The sequence below is a fragment of the Herpailurus yagouaroundi genome, unplaced genomic scaffold (genome assembly GCF_014898765.1).
Source record: "Herpailurus yagouaroundi ecotype Mexico unplaced genomic scaffold, PumYag 77, whole genome shotgun sequence".
Classification (NCBI taxonomy): Eukaryota; Metazoa; Chordata; class Mammalia; order Carnivora; family Felidae; genus Herpailurus; species Herpailurus yagouaroundi.
Window position 1 is genome coordinate 79,791,303 of NW_024412388.1, and position 16,184 is coordinate 79,807,486.

Below are 16,184 nucleotides of genomic sequence, written 5' to 3' on the forward strand. Positions count from 1 at the left end.
ATTAAAATATGCTGTATTATTAGTATGATTTTAAAAATAATTTGGCATATTTATTGGATTTGGATTACTAGGACAAAGCAATTTTTTTTTCCTTTCTTATTAGGTACTTCCAGATAATTTTAAAGGTATCTTTTAAAGAGCAGTTTTAGGGACCAGCATATTCAAGTCCTAAATATGTGGAGTAAATGAATACAATTTCTTAATTGATACTGTCATTTCCTTATGTATTTTTTGGAGCATGAATATTTGAGTGCTTTGCTGAGATACCATTTTATAAACAACAGCAATAGTAGCAACAATAATACAATAAATAAATAGCACCTAACATTTGTGCAGGTCTTTTATGGCTATAGTTTATTATCAGTAAGGAGAAAAGATTCATCAGACAGAGTATGGAAAAATCCATACCTTTCTGTGTTCTCTGCCTTCTCTGGGAGGGATCACATAAAACATGTTCCTTTCTGTAGCAGTGAAATATGGTAATATGTGGGCAGTGTTTCTGCCCAGAGAAGCCTGTTTGTGACTTAAAGTTCAGGGTTTTTTTTTATGGGGGGCTGGTCACCTAGGACAGTCACAAGTATTAAAATTACGAACTCCCAGGAGGAAAGCATGATTCAGTGCCAGAGCCAAGCAAAACAATCTCATCACTTAGGGAATGTTTCAAAAGCCACATTCCCAGATACCAGCCAAGAGCCGGCTCTATAAGCAGGCCCTTCTAACATCCTCCCATCAGAAAAATGAACCTGCCCTTCCATATAACAAACTTAAATATAATTGTCCCACATGACAAGTGAAGATAATAAGGAACACAGCTTGGACATTATATTGCTTTCTATTTGAAATATGTCATTTTAATGAGAAATGTATATATTTGTTAGGTATACTGTTTACAAAAAGAACTAAAGATAAAAAATCACAGTCTTCAAGAGACTGCTGAGCAGAATGTTATTCTACAGCATACTCTTCAGCAGCAGCAGCAAATGTTACAACAAGAGACAATTAGAAATGGAGAGCTAGAAGACATTCAAACTAAACTTGAAAAACAGGTATATATTATTGGCCAAAATGGTTTTACTTGTATAAAATATAAATTTTAAAAATTGATAATAGCTTTTTTGTTTTATTGGTTGCTATTTACGTCAAGGATTTCATATTATAAGAAATATTCTGTATTAATATTGTAAGATGAATAAAGTTCTATTTCTGTGTATTCTGACCTGCATCTCTAATAGCATAGGCACATTTTTGCCATCCAGAGAACTTAGTTATAATTTAGACTTCTTTATTCAGTCTTGTTTTTGGATCAGGACATGTGATCTAAATTTCTAAAAAATCTAAAAATTTCTCTAGTATTTGGAGTAAATTTTCCACTATAAAGTATTCTCTTTCTACCTTTCATTCATGTTCCACTATGCATAGATTCCATGTTGGATCCTTTCAGATTATTACTCATCTTTAGATTCTTTCTGCTTATGAGTGGGCTATTTAATAAAACAGAGAGTGGGTAGGTTTTCAATGGTTCCCTTTACTTTCTACCTGGCTACTATTTTAATTTTATTCTTGGAACTTGAGTTGGAAGTGTGGATATTAATGGCTTAGAATTTGTATTTAGTTATTTGGTGAGAGGTTTTAGAAGAGGCGAGAGGATATTAAAATCATTAGCCAGATATTAATTTGAAGAGCAGTTTTGTAAATGTTCTCTGAAAACATGGAGTGGCTGAAATTAATTAGGGAGAAAATACAGATTGATGGGTGAGAAGATTGACTTAGATAGATCTCTGTGAGATATGGTACATAGAAACCAAAGTAAGTATTTCATGAAATAAGGAATGATAATTGGTGTCATGGGCCGTTGAAATCAAGATCAAATAAAATAATGGTTGAGAAATGTCTACTGGAAATACCAACATGGATGTTATTAGTGACATTGCACGGTTTCTGTAGAATGGCTAGGTTGCTTTGGGTTGAAAAAAAAATGATTTCTTCGGGTTGAGGAATGAATGAGAAATGAGAAGATGATACAGTAAGCATGGAAAACTGAGAAATTGGGCTTTGAAGAGGAGGAAAGAAAGAGCAGTGGTAGTTGGAGGGAGGTAGAGATATGAAGGATAGTTTTTTTAAATAATTTTTAAAAGTTTATTTTTATTTATTTTGAGAGATAGAGAGCAAGTGGGGGAAGGACAGAGAGGGAGACAGAATCTGGGCTGTCAGTGCAGAGCCTAGTGTGGGGCTTGAACTCATGAACTGTGAGATCATGACCTGAGTCAAAATCAAGAGTTGAAAGCTTAACTGACTGAGCCACCCAGGTGCCCCTGAAGGATAGTTTTTTTTTTTTTTTTTTGTGATGGGAATGTCTTGAACGTGTTTAAATGCTAATACAAAGAAGCCCAGAGGAGAGAGCAGAGATAGTCAATAGTATGAGTTCCTGAGAAAGTGGATAGTTTCCTGAGAAAGTGATTCCAGAACACGAGTGAAGCAATTTGAGTTATATAGGAGGAAGAATACCTCCTTCACTGTAGGGGAACATAAGAAATAATGAATAGAAGCAAATTCAAGTGATAACGTTTGATGGCAGTTGAGAATCTAGAAATCTTTCACTAAATGAGCCAATTTGTGAAGAAGGAAAGCAAAATAGTTTGACAAGAGAAGAAACATTTCAAATAGGGATAATGAAAAGAGGAAAATTAACCATTATTTTGTTCAATTCTTATAAATCCTATGTTAGTGTTATGATGTGACTACTTCTGTAAATATGTAATATGAATGAAATATCTTTAATATACAAAGTTTAGTTTTGCTTTTTTATTTCCAGAACATTATTTCCTGGTGTGTACTTTGAGTTTTATAATACATCTTGAAACTGAATTATAGGCTAGACCACATATTTATATAAATATATATTTTTCTTCCAAAGAATGTTAAGCTGTGACTGAACTTAAAATACTTAATGAAAATTGTTTTACAAGGTATCAAAACTGGAACAAGAGCTTCAAAAACAAAGGGAAAGTTCAGCTGAAAAGTTGAGAAAAATGGAGGAGAAATGTGAAGCAGCCACGCATGAAGCCGATTTGAAAAGGCAAAAAGTCATTGAGCTTACTGGTACTGCCAGGTAAAATGAATATGTTAGTTTTTCTTTCTCCCCCTGTTTCAACATTGGTAGTTATCTGAATTTCAATATCAGATAATGTTCAGTGAAGCTTTTGCTTAAGGATTTAATTTCTTCACAGCCTGTGTTCCTGTAGCATTTTGTTTGTACCTTGATATCCTTCTTTATGCTTCTTTTGTACCACAGTTTACTATTCTTTATCCTCCTGTTGTATTATAAGTTCCTTAAGGGCTGGATAATTTCTGGTTTATTTCAGGGTCATCCCTACAGCAATTAGCATAGTTCAGTACATCTCATAGGCACTCAACAACTGTTGTGTTGTATTAAATTGTGAATACTATTGAAAGTTGTAGGCAAAGATGTACTCACTGAAAACTTTCACAGGATCTAATTGTTTCTGGGACACAGTAAATACAACAGTAGTTCTTAACCTTGACTGAACTTTAAAATTATCTGAGGAGCTTTAAAAAGTACTGATGCCTACGTCTCACCTTTAAGGATTCCGATTTAATTTGGCTGAACCAGGCCTAGGAATCAATAGTTAATTGATTAAGAAAGGGACCCATGAGCTGAAAGCATTCCCCAGCTTCCCCAGACCTCTTCTACTTTGTCAATAAGAGTTTACATAATCAATAATACACTCATAATTAACCTGCCATGCTACCAACAGGACTCAAGAATTAACTTAGCCACTTGAACTAAAACCCCATGTCCTCAGGTTCCCTCTCCCCCACTGACAGAAGTAAAGATCAGGCCTTTGTGCATTGAGCAGCAACTTGCTTTTCTTTCTTTCTTTCTTTCTTTCTTTCTTTCTTTCTTTCTTTCTTTCTTTCTTTTTTTAAATTTTTTTTTAAATATTTATTTCTGAGGCAGAAGGAGACAGAGTGAGCAGGGGTGGGGCAGAGAGAGAGGGAGACCCAGAATCAGAAGCAGGCTCCAGGCTCCAAGCTGTCAGTACAGAGCCCAACGTGGGGCTCGAACTCACAGACTGCAAGATCATGACCTGAGCTGAAGTCAGACACTCAACAGACTGAGCCACCCAGGCGCCCTGCAACTTGCTTTTCTAGATGTCAACTCTCTCAGCAGGGTCAAGAGAATTGCCCTTTGTTTAAGATCACAGTTTCAGACTTTCTTTCTTCCATTGATTGGTGTCTACCCACAAAATAGCCTCACCACCAGCGTCTACTTGAATAGTTATATCATAACTTTATCCTTGCTTATGCTACACACCACAAGAAGCTGTGTATTTCCAGGTCAACAGTCATCTCATACTAATTCCCAAAACTTCACCATGTATACTGTTTCCTTCTCTCAACTTATCCCAATTTCTGAGAGACTTCTACTTGTCCTCTGAAACTCACAGTCCATCCTGAAAAACATTCTCTGTATTTCCCATTTCTTTGCTTTAACAGAAATATGACTCTTCCCTGAGGACCTTGTTTCTTGTCCTGCAACCCTCTAAAGTTCCAATAGTTCCTACAGTTCCTATACCACAGGGTTGAGATATGGAATAGTATACCAACTCTGTAAACCTCTGGTCACCAGACGATATTATCCCTCACTGTCGCTGACACCTATAGGCCACCTGATGTATTGTTGCTCCCTCCAACACCAATTGTGTCATTATTCTTGATGATTTCAATATCTATTAGCTGATCCTTCTGACACATTAGCATCTCATTTTAAAAATTCCTCTCCTCTAATGATCTTGAGCTCTATCATACCTCAGCCACTCGCTCACATGATTTACTCTAGATCTTGTCATTTCCATTATCTGCAGTTTTTCCATGATCGGGATATTAGGCATCTATACCTATATTATCACCTCATTCCCTTTAATACCCCAAATTCAATGATTCTTTGATCTACACAAGATCTCTAACTCATCAGTTCCACCACTGTCTCATTCCCTGATGTCCTCTCCTTTCTCTACCCAGCTTAAATTCAAGTTAGGTCATTAGAATCAATGATTTGCATCTGCTTGCAACTCTTACCTCTCACTCCTTTGTCTATATACCGTTAAGTTGTTCCAACTCACACTACTCCATGCTTGCATCTTTACAGAAACTGGAGAAAAATATAAGCACGCTGACCAATCTTACTTTAAATTCATAATCTCAAGGGACATGCTGCCTGGCAATCAAAACATTACTGACTTTGTAGAAGACACTTAGTCATTTTCTTTCAAAATTCTCAACAACCCCTTACCAATCCCTGCCCTCACTGATGATCTTGCTTTCTCTTTCAATGAGAAAATTGAAGCAATTTCTTGTTCCTATTCTTACCCTCACCCTTTGGCTTTTAGACAAAACATCTTGATTATAGCTAATAGGCACATTTAGTAAGAAAAGTAAATCCTAAATACTCATAGGAAGCTTATGAGCAAAATGATTAAACTTCATAAAAAAGAAATACCCTAGCTCCATGATATCTTCTTCTCATGGAAGAAAAGGGTTTAGGGTTTTGTTTTCTCTGGTACCACTTGTTTCTTTCACTTCTGGAGCTACAGTTTATAGAACTTTAATATACAAAGTCCATTTCCAGTCTCAGACGTGATTGCTTTCAATCAAGAAGGTGAAGTATTTCTGGAAAAACTGGTGGATTTAAAGCCTGTTGTAAAATTTTGAAAGAGAAAACTTTTTAGTATTGGATTATTTATAATTAAAAATTTTTAATGTTTTTATATTTGAGAGAGAAAGAGTGAGAGAGCACAAGCAGGGGAGGGGCAGACTGAGTGGGGGACACAGGATCCTAAGCAGGCTGCATGCAGGCAGCCTGACGTGGTGCTCGAACTCACAGACTGTGAGATCATGAGCTGAGCCAAAGTTGGATGCTTAACTGACTGAGCCACTCAGGCGCCCCTATAATTAAAATTTTTTAACCCTTAAATATTTATTATATTATACTAATCCCTCATTCACCTAGCATCAAGGAAGAATGAGTGGTGTTGATAAATAAATAGGAGTGGAATTTATCTTCACCAAGTACTGAAACTTTATTTTTTATTTTTTTTTCAACGTTTATTTATTTTTGGGACAGAGAGAGACAGAGCATGAACGGGGGAGGGGCAGAGAGAGAGGGAGACACAGAATCGGAAACAGGCTCCAGGCTCTGAGCCATCAGCCCAGAGCCCGACGCGGGGCTCGAACCCACGGACCGCGAGATCGTGACCTGGCTGAAGTCGGACGCTTAACCGACTGCGCCACCCAGGCGCCCCTAAAACTTTAAAACAAAACAAAAAACACTTTTTGGTAGAAATTTTCCAAAATATATATTTTCTTGTCATTTTTAACTTCTCTGGGTATCTCAGGGTTATTGTTGCATACATCGATTATTATACCATGATGAAATATAGTAGCACCTCAACAAAATCTTGAAGAATATAGAGTTCTGTTTCTTACTAAATGTCTATAGACTACTGTGCTTTTTGGGTTCTTGTATTTTTTTTTTTTAATGTTTTTTTATTTCTGAGACAGAGAGAGACAGAGTGTGAGTCGGGGAGGGGCAGAGAGAGAGGGAGACACAGAATCCGAAGCAGGTTCCAGGCTCTGAGCTGTCAGCACAGAGCCAGACGCGGGGCTCGAACTCACAAACCGTGAGATCATGACCTGAGCTGCAGCCGGTCACTCAACCGACTGAGCCACCCAGGCGCCCCGAGTTCTTGTATTTTTTTAATATAATTTTCCCCCAACTTCTTTGCTAACAAGCTCTCACTCTTGGTACTATATGCCAACCTCTTTTAATTATTATTTTCTAATTATGTTTTATATCTCCTCTAATATAAGAAATGAATTAGTTGAGCTAAATATCACTTACCTGAAATTTTAGATATGAAAACGGGTAATTATGCACTTATCTAATCAGCTCCTTAACTTTTTGACCATGGACATATTTAAGGATATGATAAAGTTATGAATTATTTTCTATATACAGATAAACATACGTATATGTAATTTTACATATTGTTTCAGGAGTTTTGTAGTTTTCCTTAAGTTTACTCACAGTCATCAGACTAAAAACCCTTTGAACAAATCCAAATTTGTCTAAGTTGCATTTACAAAAGAAATGTTCTTGTTTGCAAACTCAATTTACAAAATATCAAAGACCTAAAGAAACACCCAACAAAAAATGTTGATTAAAGGAGCATCAGTTCTGCCCACCATTGAGGACGGCATTAACAGTTTTTTAATGAGTGATATCATTTTGGAATGAGCAAAATATGGACTTAAAACTTTTTCTCACTATGTTGATTTGTCTGTAGGTAGAGAAGCTTCCATGTTGGAATAAGCTCAGGACTGACGGAAAGTTAGTAAACCTGATTCTCTCACTATTAATAACTATTTGTCTTATCCCAGACAATTCACTAACCTTCCAGTTTCCTCATCTGTAAAGCAAGAATGTTGTACTAGTCTGAGAATCTCTAGTCCCTGAAAAAGATAACGTAAAATAATAAAACTCTGAATAAAAGTGACTGACTTGGTTCTCCTATGACTAATATGGTCATTATGGTGAATATTTTGATGGGTTGGCTTCCTTATTTTCTGTGTTGCAGTAACAAAAATTCCAGATGAATGAGACACCTATCCATGGAGGTTCTCAGCATATACAGAGCTTTACACAAGCTAACTGTAGTTAGATTGGAAAGAAGGCTTGTCTTGCTAAATAGTACCAGGTAGGGGCGCCTGGGTGGCGCAGTCGGTTAAGCGTCCGACTTCGGCCAGGTCACGATCTCACGGTCCGTGAGTTCGAGCCCCGCGTCGGGCTCTGGGCTGATGGCTCAGAGCCTGGAGCCTGTTTCCGACTCTGTGTCTCCCTCTCTCTCTGCCCCTCCCCCGTTCATGCTCTGTCTCTCTCTGTCCCAAAAATAAATAAATGTTGAAAAAAAAAAATAGTACAAGGTAATACAGTCGTATTTAGTGATACATAACTGGGGCAGAATTACAAATTTCTAGTTGGAGCATTTTTAATAATATGTGACCTAAGATTGTGACTAGATAGATGTTTTGCTGATATTTGTCCTTATATAACTTGAAGATTTTGTCCAGTCAGAGACAAGTCAATTGGTTTCAGTTATTCAGCTTTCCAAATGATCATTTATTACTTGTTTCATTTTTTGTTTTTAATTAGGCAAGTAAAACTTGAGATGGATCAGTACAAAGAAGAACTATCTAAAATGGAAAAAGAAATAATGTACCTAAAACGAGATGGAGAAAATAAAGCAATGCACCTCTCTCAGTTAGACATGATCTTAGAACAGACAAAGACAGAACTAGATAAGAAGACAAATTCTGGTAAGCAACAGGTTAGCTGAGCTTAGCTGCCTGTATGTTTATATTTAAAGAAGTGGAATAAAGTGAAAATTTGGGATAGTGGGACTGGAAGGAACAATGAGTGGTCAGTATTCTGCCTCTTGTAGATGAATAAAATTGTATATTCTTAATTGTAATTATTTACAAATTTTTATAACAAATGGCTTATATATAGTTCTAAAATTTGTCTTTCCTCTTAACAGTGAAGGAGTTAGAAAAATTACAGCACCACACTGAAACTGAACTAACAGAGGCTTTGCAGAAACGGGAAGCATTAGAGGCTGAACTACAAAATGCTCATGGAGAATTAAAAAGCACTTTAAGACAACTTCAGGAATTGAGAGATGTACTACAGAAGGCTCAATTATCATTAGAGGAGAAATACACTACTATAAAGGATCTCACAGCTGAACTTCGGTGAGTTAAATAGTAAGAAATGATAGCACAATTACAAGTGTTTCACTTTGTTACTCTAACTCCTTGCGTCATACAGTAAAGTTTGTTTAATTATAAATGTCTAAAGTTCTCACCTGCCTTTGGCTCATCCTATTCAGCCTGTCCCATGCTCCATCTAAGTAATTCAGCCATTCCTCTTGACTAGTATTTCCATCCTTGGTCTTTGGACCATTTTATTCTGACCCTCTCCTATATTAAATAGTGCTAAAAAATTATTGGACCAGTGTACAGCAGTGGTTAGTAGCAAAATAATATTAATAATAATATTTTCTTTGGGGGCACCTGGGTGGCTCAGTTGGTTAAGCATCCAACTTCAGTTCAAGTCATGATCTCATAGCTCGTGAGTTCAAGCCCCACGTTGGACTCTGTGCTTAACAGCTCAGAGCCTGGAGCCTGCTTCAGATTCTGTGTCTTCATCTCTGTCTTTCTGCCCCTCCTCTGCTCACGCTCTGTCTCTCTCCCTATCTCAAAAATAAATAAACATTAAAAAAAATTAGAGAAAAACAAAACAATGTTTTATTTGTATTAAGCCCTTATTTTGTGCCAGGATCATGCAAGGGACTTCTTTTATGACCTTACTCATTTCTTTACAACAAACTTATTATACACATATTACCACCTATTTGCACTTGAGAAAACTGAGGCTTGAGAGAATTAAGTAAAATACAGTCTGGATAATGAGGTCCAGAAAAGGGTGTTAAACACAAGTCTGACCAACTCTAAAATCTGGGTTCTTGGATTAACAGTAGTAGCATAAAATACTGTTCCAGCACACATCTATGATGAGTGGGAGTGGAGTACCAAACCGGAACCAAGGTGTGGGAAATAGATTCTGGAAAGGAAAATAGAATTACAAACGACATTGTGAAAAGTGGAATGACAGGATAGAGAGAAGCAAGATGACCTAGGAACTTAGATGTATCCTGTTACTCAGTGCAGGATAAATCTTTTCTATCCTTTTTCTATCCACAAAATCACTCTTAGGAAATTTCATACAGCTTTAAATACTGTGTGTCAGACTTCCAAACCCTAGTGATGATCTCTTCCCTAAACCCTAGACTCAAATATCTATGACTTGTTACCTCCACTCAAATGTTTTTTTAAGGGGCATCGTAAACTTGGCCAAAACAGAACTCTTTTTTTCTTCATTACTCTGTTCATCTTCCATCTAAGAATCATGCAATTGCTCAAGTAAGAAATCTATAAGATTATTCCTCTCTCTTTGCCTCTATTTTTTTCCCCATCCAGTCTATTAGGAATTCATGTCAACTTTATTTCTAAAACATATTTTGAAATCCATTGATTTCTTGGCCTCTTTTCTGTTACCACCTTAGCACAAACTATCATCTCTCACCTGGTCTGTTGCTGTGGCTTCCCTGATGGTCTCCCAGCTTAAATTCCTGACACTCCCCCAATCCATTTAGGTTTATGATTTAAAACAATAGAAATGGATTTAAGCTTATTATTTAAAACATAAATCAGATTATATTGCTTCTCAACTAAATTGCTTTCCCTATTTAAATATTTCTAATGGCTTCCCAAAATATTTAGAATAAAATCCATGCTCCTTGGGAAATGTAAATCAAAACTACGTGAGATGCTGCTTCACACCCACTCTAATGACCATGATAAAAACAAACAAAAACAAAACAAAACTGAAAACAATAAGTGTTAGCAAGTATTTAGAGAAATTGGAACCTCATTCATTGCTGTTGGAAACTAAAATGGTACAGTGCCTGTGGAGAACAATTTGGCAATTCCACAACAAGTTGAACATAGAATTACCATATAAATCATTAATCCCACTCCTAGTTATACCCCAAAAGAATTAAAAACAGATGTTCAAAATAATTGTGCACCAATGTTCATAGAAGCTCTATTCACAATAGCTGCTAAGTGGAAATAACCCAAATATCCTTCAGTAGTTGAATGGATGAATAATGTGATAGATATATCCATATAGGGAATGTTATTCAGCCATGAAAGGGAATAAAGTACTGATGTGTGTTACAACAGAGATGAACCTTGAAAACAGGTTCATCTTGAACCTTGAAATAAACCAGACACATGTTGTCTAATTCCATTTATATGGAATATCCAGAATTAGAAAATCCCTAAGGATAGAAAGCAGATTAATGGTTGTTAGAACTAGGGGTGGGACACTGGCAAGTAACTGCAGATGAGTATTAGATTTGCATTTGGAGTGATGAACAAGTACTGGAAATAGACAGTGGTGATGGTTACACAACATTGTGAATTTACTTAGTATAACTGAACTATACACTTTAAAATGGCTAAAATAGTAAATCTTTTTTTAAATTTATTTATTATTTAATTTACATCCCAGTTAGTTAGCATATAGTGCAACAATGATTTCAGGAGTAGATTCCTTAATACCCCTTACCCATTTAGCCCATCCCCCCTCCCACAACCCCTCCAGCAACCCTCTGTTTGTTCTCTATATTTAAGAGTCTTTTATGTTTTGTCCCCCTCCCTGTTTTTATATTATTTTTGCTTCCCTTCCCTTATGTTCATCTGTTTGGTATCTTAAAGTCCTCATATGAGTGAAGTCATATGATATTTGTCTTTCTCTGACTAATTTTGCTTGGCATAATACCCTCTAGTTCCATCCATGTAGCTGCAAATGGCAAGATTTCATTCTTTTTGATTGCCAAGTAATACTCCATTGTATACATATACCACATCTTCTTTATTCATTCATCTGTTGATGGGCATTTGGGCTCTTTCTATGCTTTGGCTATTGTCGATAGTACTGCTATAAACATTAGGGTGCATGTTCCCCTTTGAAACAGCACACCTGAATCCCTTGGGTAAAGACCTAGTAGTGCAATTGCTGGGTCATAGGGTAGTTCTATTTTTAATTTTTTGAGGAGCCTCCATAGTGTTTTCCAGAGTGGCTGCACCACTTTGCATTCTCATCAGCAGTGCAAAAGAGATGCTCTTTTTCAGCATCCTCGCCAATATATGTTGTTGCCTGAGTTGTTAACTTTAGCCATTCTGACAGGTGTGAGGTGCTGTCTCGTGGTTTTGATTTGTATTTCCCTGATGATGAGTGATATTGAGGATTTTTTCATGTGTCGGTTAGCCATCTAGATGTCTTCTTTGAAGAAGTGTCTATTCATGTCTTTTGCCCATTTCTTTCCTGGATTATTTGTTTTTTGGGTGTTGAGTTAGATAAGTTCTTTATAGATTTTGGATGCTAATCCTTTATCTGATATGTCGTTTGCAAATACCTTCTCCCATTCATTCGGTTGCCTTTTAGTTTTGCTGATTGTTTCCTTCACTGTGCAGAAGCTTTTTATTTTGATGAGGTCCCAATAGTTCATTTTTGCTTTTGTCTCCCTTGCCTCCAGAGACGTATTGAGTAAGAAGTTGCTGCGTCCAAGGTCAAAGAAGTTTTTGCCTGCTTTCTTCTTGAGGATTTTGATGGCTTCCTGTCTTACATTTAGGTCTTTCATCCATTTTGAGTTTATTTTTGTGTATGGTTGTAAGAAAGTGGTCCACGTTCATTTTTCTGCATGTCGCTGTCCAGTTTTCCCAGCACCACTTGCTGAAGAGACTGTCTTTATTCCACTGGATATTCTTTCCTGCTTTGTTAAAGATTAGTTTGCCATATGTCTGTGGGTCCATTTCTGGGTTCTCTGTTCTGTTCCATTGATCTGACTCTGGTTTTGTGCCAGTACCAAACTGTCTTGATGATTACAGCTTTGTAATACGTCTTGAAGTCCGAGATTGTGATGCCCCCAGCTTTGGTTTTCTTTTTCAAGATTGCTTTGGCTATTCAGGGTCTTTTCTGGTTCCATATAAATTTCAGGGTTGTTTGTTCTCGCTCTGTGAAGAATGCTGGTGTTATTTTGATAGGGATTGCATTTAATAACTAGATTGCTTTGGGTAGTATCGACATTTTAACAATGTTTGTTCTTCCAATCCATGAGCATGGAATATTTTTTCATTTTTTTGTGTCTTCTTCAATTTCTTTCATAAGCTTTCTATAGTTTTCAGTGAATAGATTTTTAACCTCTTTGGTTATGTTTATTCCTAGGTATTTTATACTTTTTGGTGCGGTTATAAATGGGATCAATTCCTTGATTTCTCTTTTTGTTACTTCATTAATTATTGGTATATAGGAATGTAACTGATTACTGTACATTGATTTTATATCTTACCACTTTGCTGAATTCGTGGATCAGTTCTAGCAGTTTTTTGGTGGAATCTTTTCAGTTTTCCATAAAGAGTATCATGTCATCTGCGAAGAGTGAAAGTCCGACCTCCTCCTGGCCAGTTTGGATTCCTTTTATATCTTTGTGTTGTCTGATTGCTGAGGCTAAGACTTCCGATACTATGTTGAATAACAGTGGTGAGAATGGACATCCCTGTCCTGTTCCTGACCTTAGGGGGAAAACTCTCAGCTTTTGCCCATTGAGGATGATATTAGCAGCGGGTCTTTCACATATGGCTTTTATGATCTTGAGGTGTGATCCTCTATCCCTGCTTTCTTGAGGGTTTTTATCAAGAAGGGATGCTGTATTTTAAAATGGTAAATCTTATATGTATTTTACAACAGTTTAAACAAAAAAATCCAAGCTCCTTATCATGGAATACAAAGCCCTACATGATAAGGTTCTTGCCAATTTCTCTGGCCTCATTTCATACTGTTCCCCTTGCTCCTGGCCTTCTTGTTGTACTTAAAACGGTACATATTTCCTACCTGATGACTTTGCTGTAGCTGTTTCTTTGGCCTGAAATAATGGTTGAATGGCCAACTTCTTGCCCTTCACATTACCTCAGAGGGCCCTTCTCTGACCACTTACTCTCAAGTAGCCACCCAGTCACTATCACATCACTGTATTTAGTGCTCTGACATAGCACTTTACATTTTTCTTGTTGTTCATTATTTATACTCTGTCTTCTTTCCTGGCCTATTAGTATGTATACTCCATGTGATGAAGGACATCTATCTTGTTGACTATTAAATTCACCGTACATAGAGCCTTGATACATAGGAAGCTTCCAGTAAATATTTGCTAAATGGTAACATGAATAAATGAATTAAAAAAGTAAAAGTGAAATCTCTTTTTTTTAAGTTTTATTTATTTATTTTGAGAGGGAGAGAGAGAGAGTGAGTATGTGTACAGGCAGGAGAGAGACAGAGAAAGAGGGAGACACAGAAACCCAAGCAGGCTGCACTCTGTCAGTGCAGAGCCCAGCACAGGGCTCAGACCCACAAATCATGAGATCATGACCTGAGCTGAAACCAAGAGTTGGACGCTTAAGCAACTAAGCCACCCATGTGCCCCATGAAATCTTAAATTTTAACTAATAGCTGAATTTTTGGAAGCTCACCTATTCACTTACACAACAGCATTATCTTTAGAATTTATTTCATAATTAATGTAGCCTTATATTTCATAACTCTTGAGACTTTTAAGAGAATAGTAAATGGCTCATTAAAGAAGTTTTGAATCTGCTTTTAAAATCAGTACTTTTATTCAATATTGTTTATATTTAAGACTGGAAAACCATATGATGATTTTCAAGATCAACATTTTTAGCTTTTGTCATATCAGAACATAGAGTTCCAGATTAAAATTCTTTGGGGCACCTGGGTGGCTCAGTCAGTTGGGCCTCCGACTTTGGCTCGGGTCATGATCTCAGGGTTTGTGAGTTCAAGCCCTGCATTGGGCTCTGTGCTGACAGAGCCTAGAGCCTGCTTCGGTTTCTCTGTCTCCCTCTCTCTCTGCCCCTCCCCTGCTCGCTCTCTCTCTCTCTTTCTCTCTCAAAAATAAATAAATGTTAAAAAAAATTAAAAAGAAATTCTTCGCATTCTCCGATCTGAGTGGTAGAAGTCTTAAAGTTGTATCAGTAGTAAGTATTTATAATATAAAATTAGAAATAAGGTTTTAGGAGAGGTAGAATTTATTAAAAGTATTTCTAAACTGAGTTGTGGATATCAGAGATACCAACCACAAGATAAATGCCTCATTCAATTGTAATAAACTCACAGCTATTATATAGAAAAGACTTTCAAATGCTCCCTTGATCTATAAATGAAAAATATTGGACGTATTTTTAAGATTCTTAATACTGATTCAGTCTTGCTCCCTGGGAGTACTTTAACATTTAGCTTCAATTGTCTACAATAGTAGTATTTTAGTTAACTTTTGCCTTTTGAGAATACTCTATTAAAAGTAATTGTATTGATATCAATCATTTTCTTTATACATTATTTCTTTAATTTGAGCCCTTTCAATCAGAAATAATTGCATATATTTTATTACTTGTCACTTAGAGGAAATGTTAACCCAATTGACTTAATTTTTTAAAACTATAATATTCCTACTATTTGCTTTGATCTTTTTCCTTTGATAAATTGCAGAGGATGCAAGATGGAGATTGAAGATAAAAAGCAAGAACTCCTTGAAATGCACCAGGCACTTAAGGAGAGAAATTGGGAACTAAAGCAAAGAGCAGCTCAAGTTGGTTTTCTTAATTATATTTGATGAAATTTTCTGTTACAGTACAATCACACAGGGTTTCAGAGGTCACCACTTTTTGGTAAAATAGACATTTTTAAGCATATATGTTTTTCTATGCACATTAGTATTTTTAAAATTAGAAAATGTCATCTTTCTTTCTTCATCTTGCTTTTTTTATAGAAGTAGTTTTTTGAGAATGAGGATTAGCTTAGTATCCCAACCTTTTGATCTCTTACATTGCTGCATATCAGAAGAACATGTGATTAAAGGAGTTACTTGCTCAGCTAGTGTTTGTTGGAGAAACAAAAATATTCAAAGGGCATTATTTAACATCTTTTTTTAAGACTTTGTTTCTTAGAACAGTTACAGGTTCACAATGAAAATTGAGCAGAAGGCACAGAGATTTCCCATATATCCCTTGCTTCCATAAATTCACAGCCTTCCCCATTATCAACATTCCCCACCTGAATGGTACATTTGTTATAGTTGATGAACATACATGTTATAATTACCCAAGCTCCATAATTTATATTAGAGTTCACTATTGGTGTTGTACATTCTGTGGGTTTATACAAATGTTTAATGACATGTATCCATCATTATGGTATCATCCAGCATATTTTCACTGCCCTAAAAATCCTCTGTGCTCTAGTCATCTTTCCTACTCTTCCCCTGACCCTAGCAGCCACTGATCTTTTTATTGTCTCCATCATTTTGCCTTTTCCAGTCATATAGTTGAAATCATAGAGTACATAGTCTTTTCATATTGGCTTCTTTCACTTAGTAATATTTATTTAAGGTTCCTCCACAGCTTTT

At 36.3% G+C, this 16,184-nt stretch overlaps 1 protein-coding gene across 7 annotated transcripts in view; it reads left to right on the plus strand.

The window, feature by feature from the left end:
- The window catches only part of CCDC18 (coiled-coil domain containing 18), a 115,609-nt gene that overhangs the window by 60,886 nt on the left and 38,539 nt on the right, over positions 1–16,184 (plus strand). For 6 of the 7 annotated variants that reach the window (XM_040471002.1, XM_040470998.1, XM_040471000.1 and 3 more), the window contains 5 exons: positions 879–1,046; positions 2,967–3,109; positions 8,234–8,397; positions 8,619–8,832; positions 15,269–15,368. In XM_040471002.1, coding sequence (XP_040326936.1) covers positions 879–1,046; positions 2,967–3,109; positions 8,234–8,397; positions 8,619–8,832; positions 15,269–15,368 — 789 coding nt within the window. The remainder of the gene's footprint in view (positions 1–878; positions 1,047–2,966; positions 3,110–8,233; positions 8,398–8,618; positions 8,833–15,268; positions 15,369–16,184) is intronic. The other variant, XM_040471003.1, reaches the window with a different exon arrangement.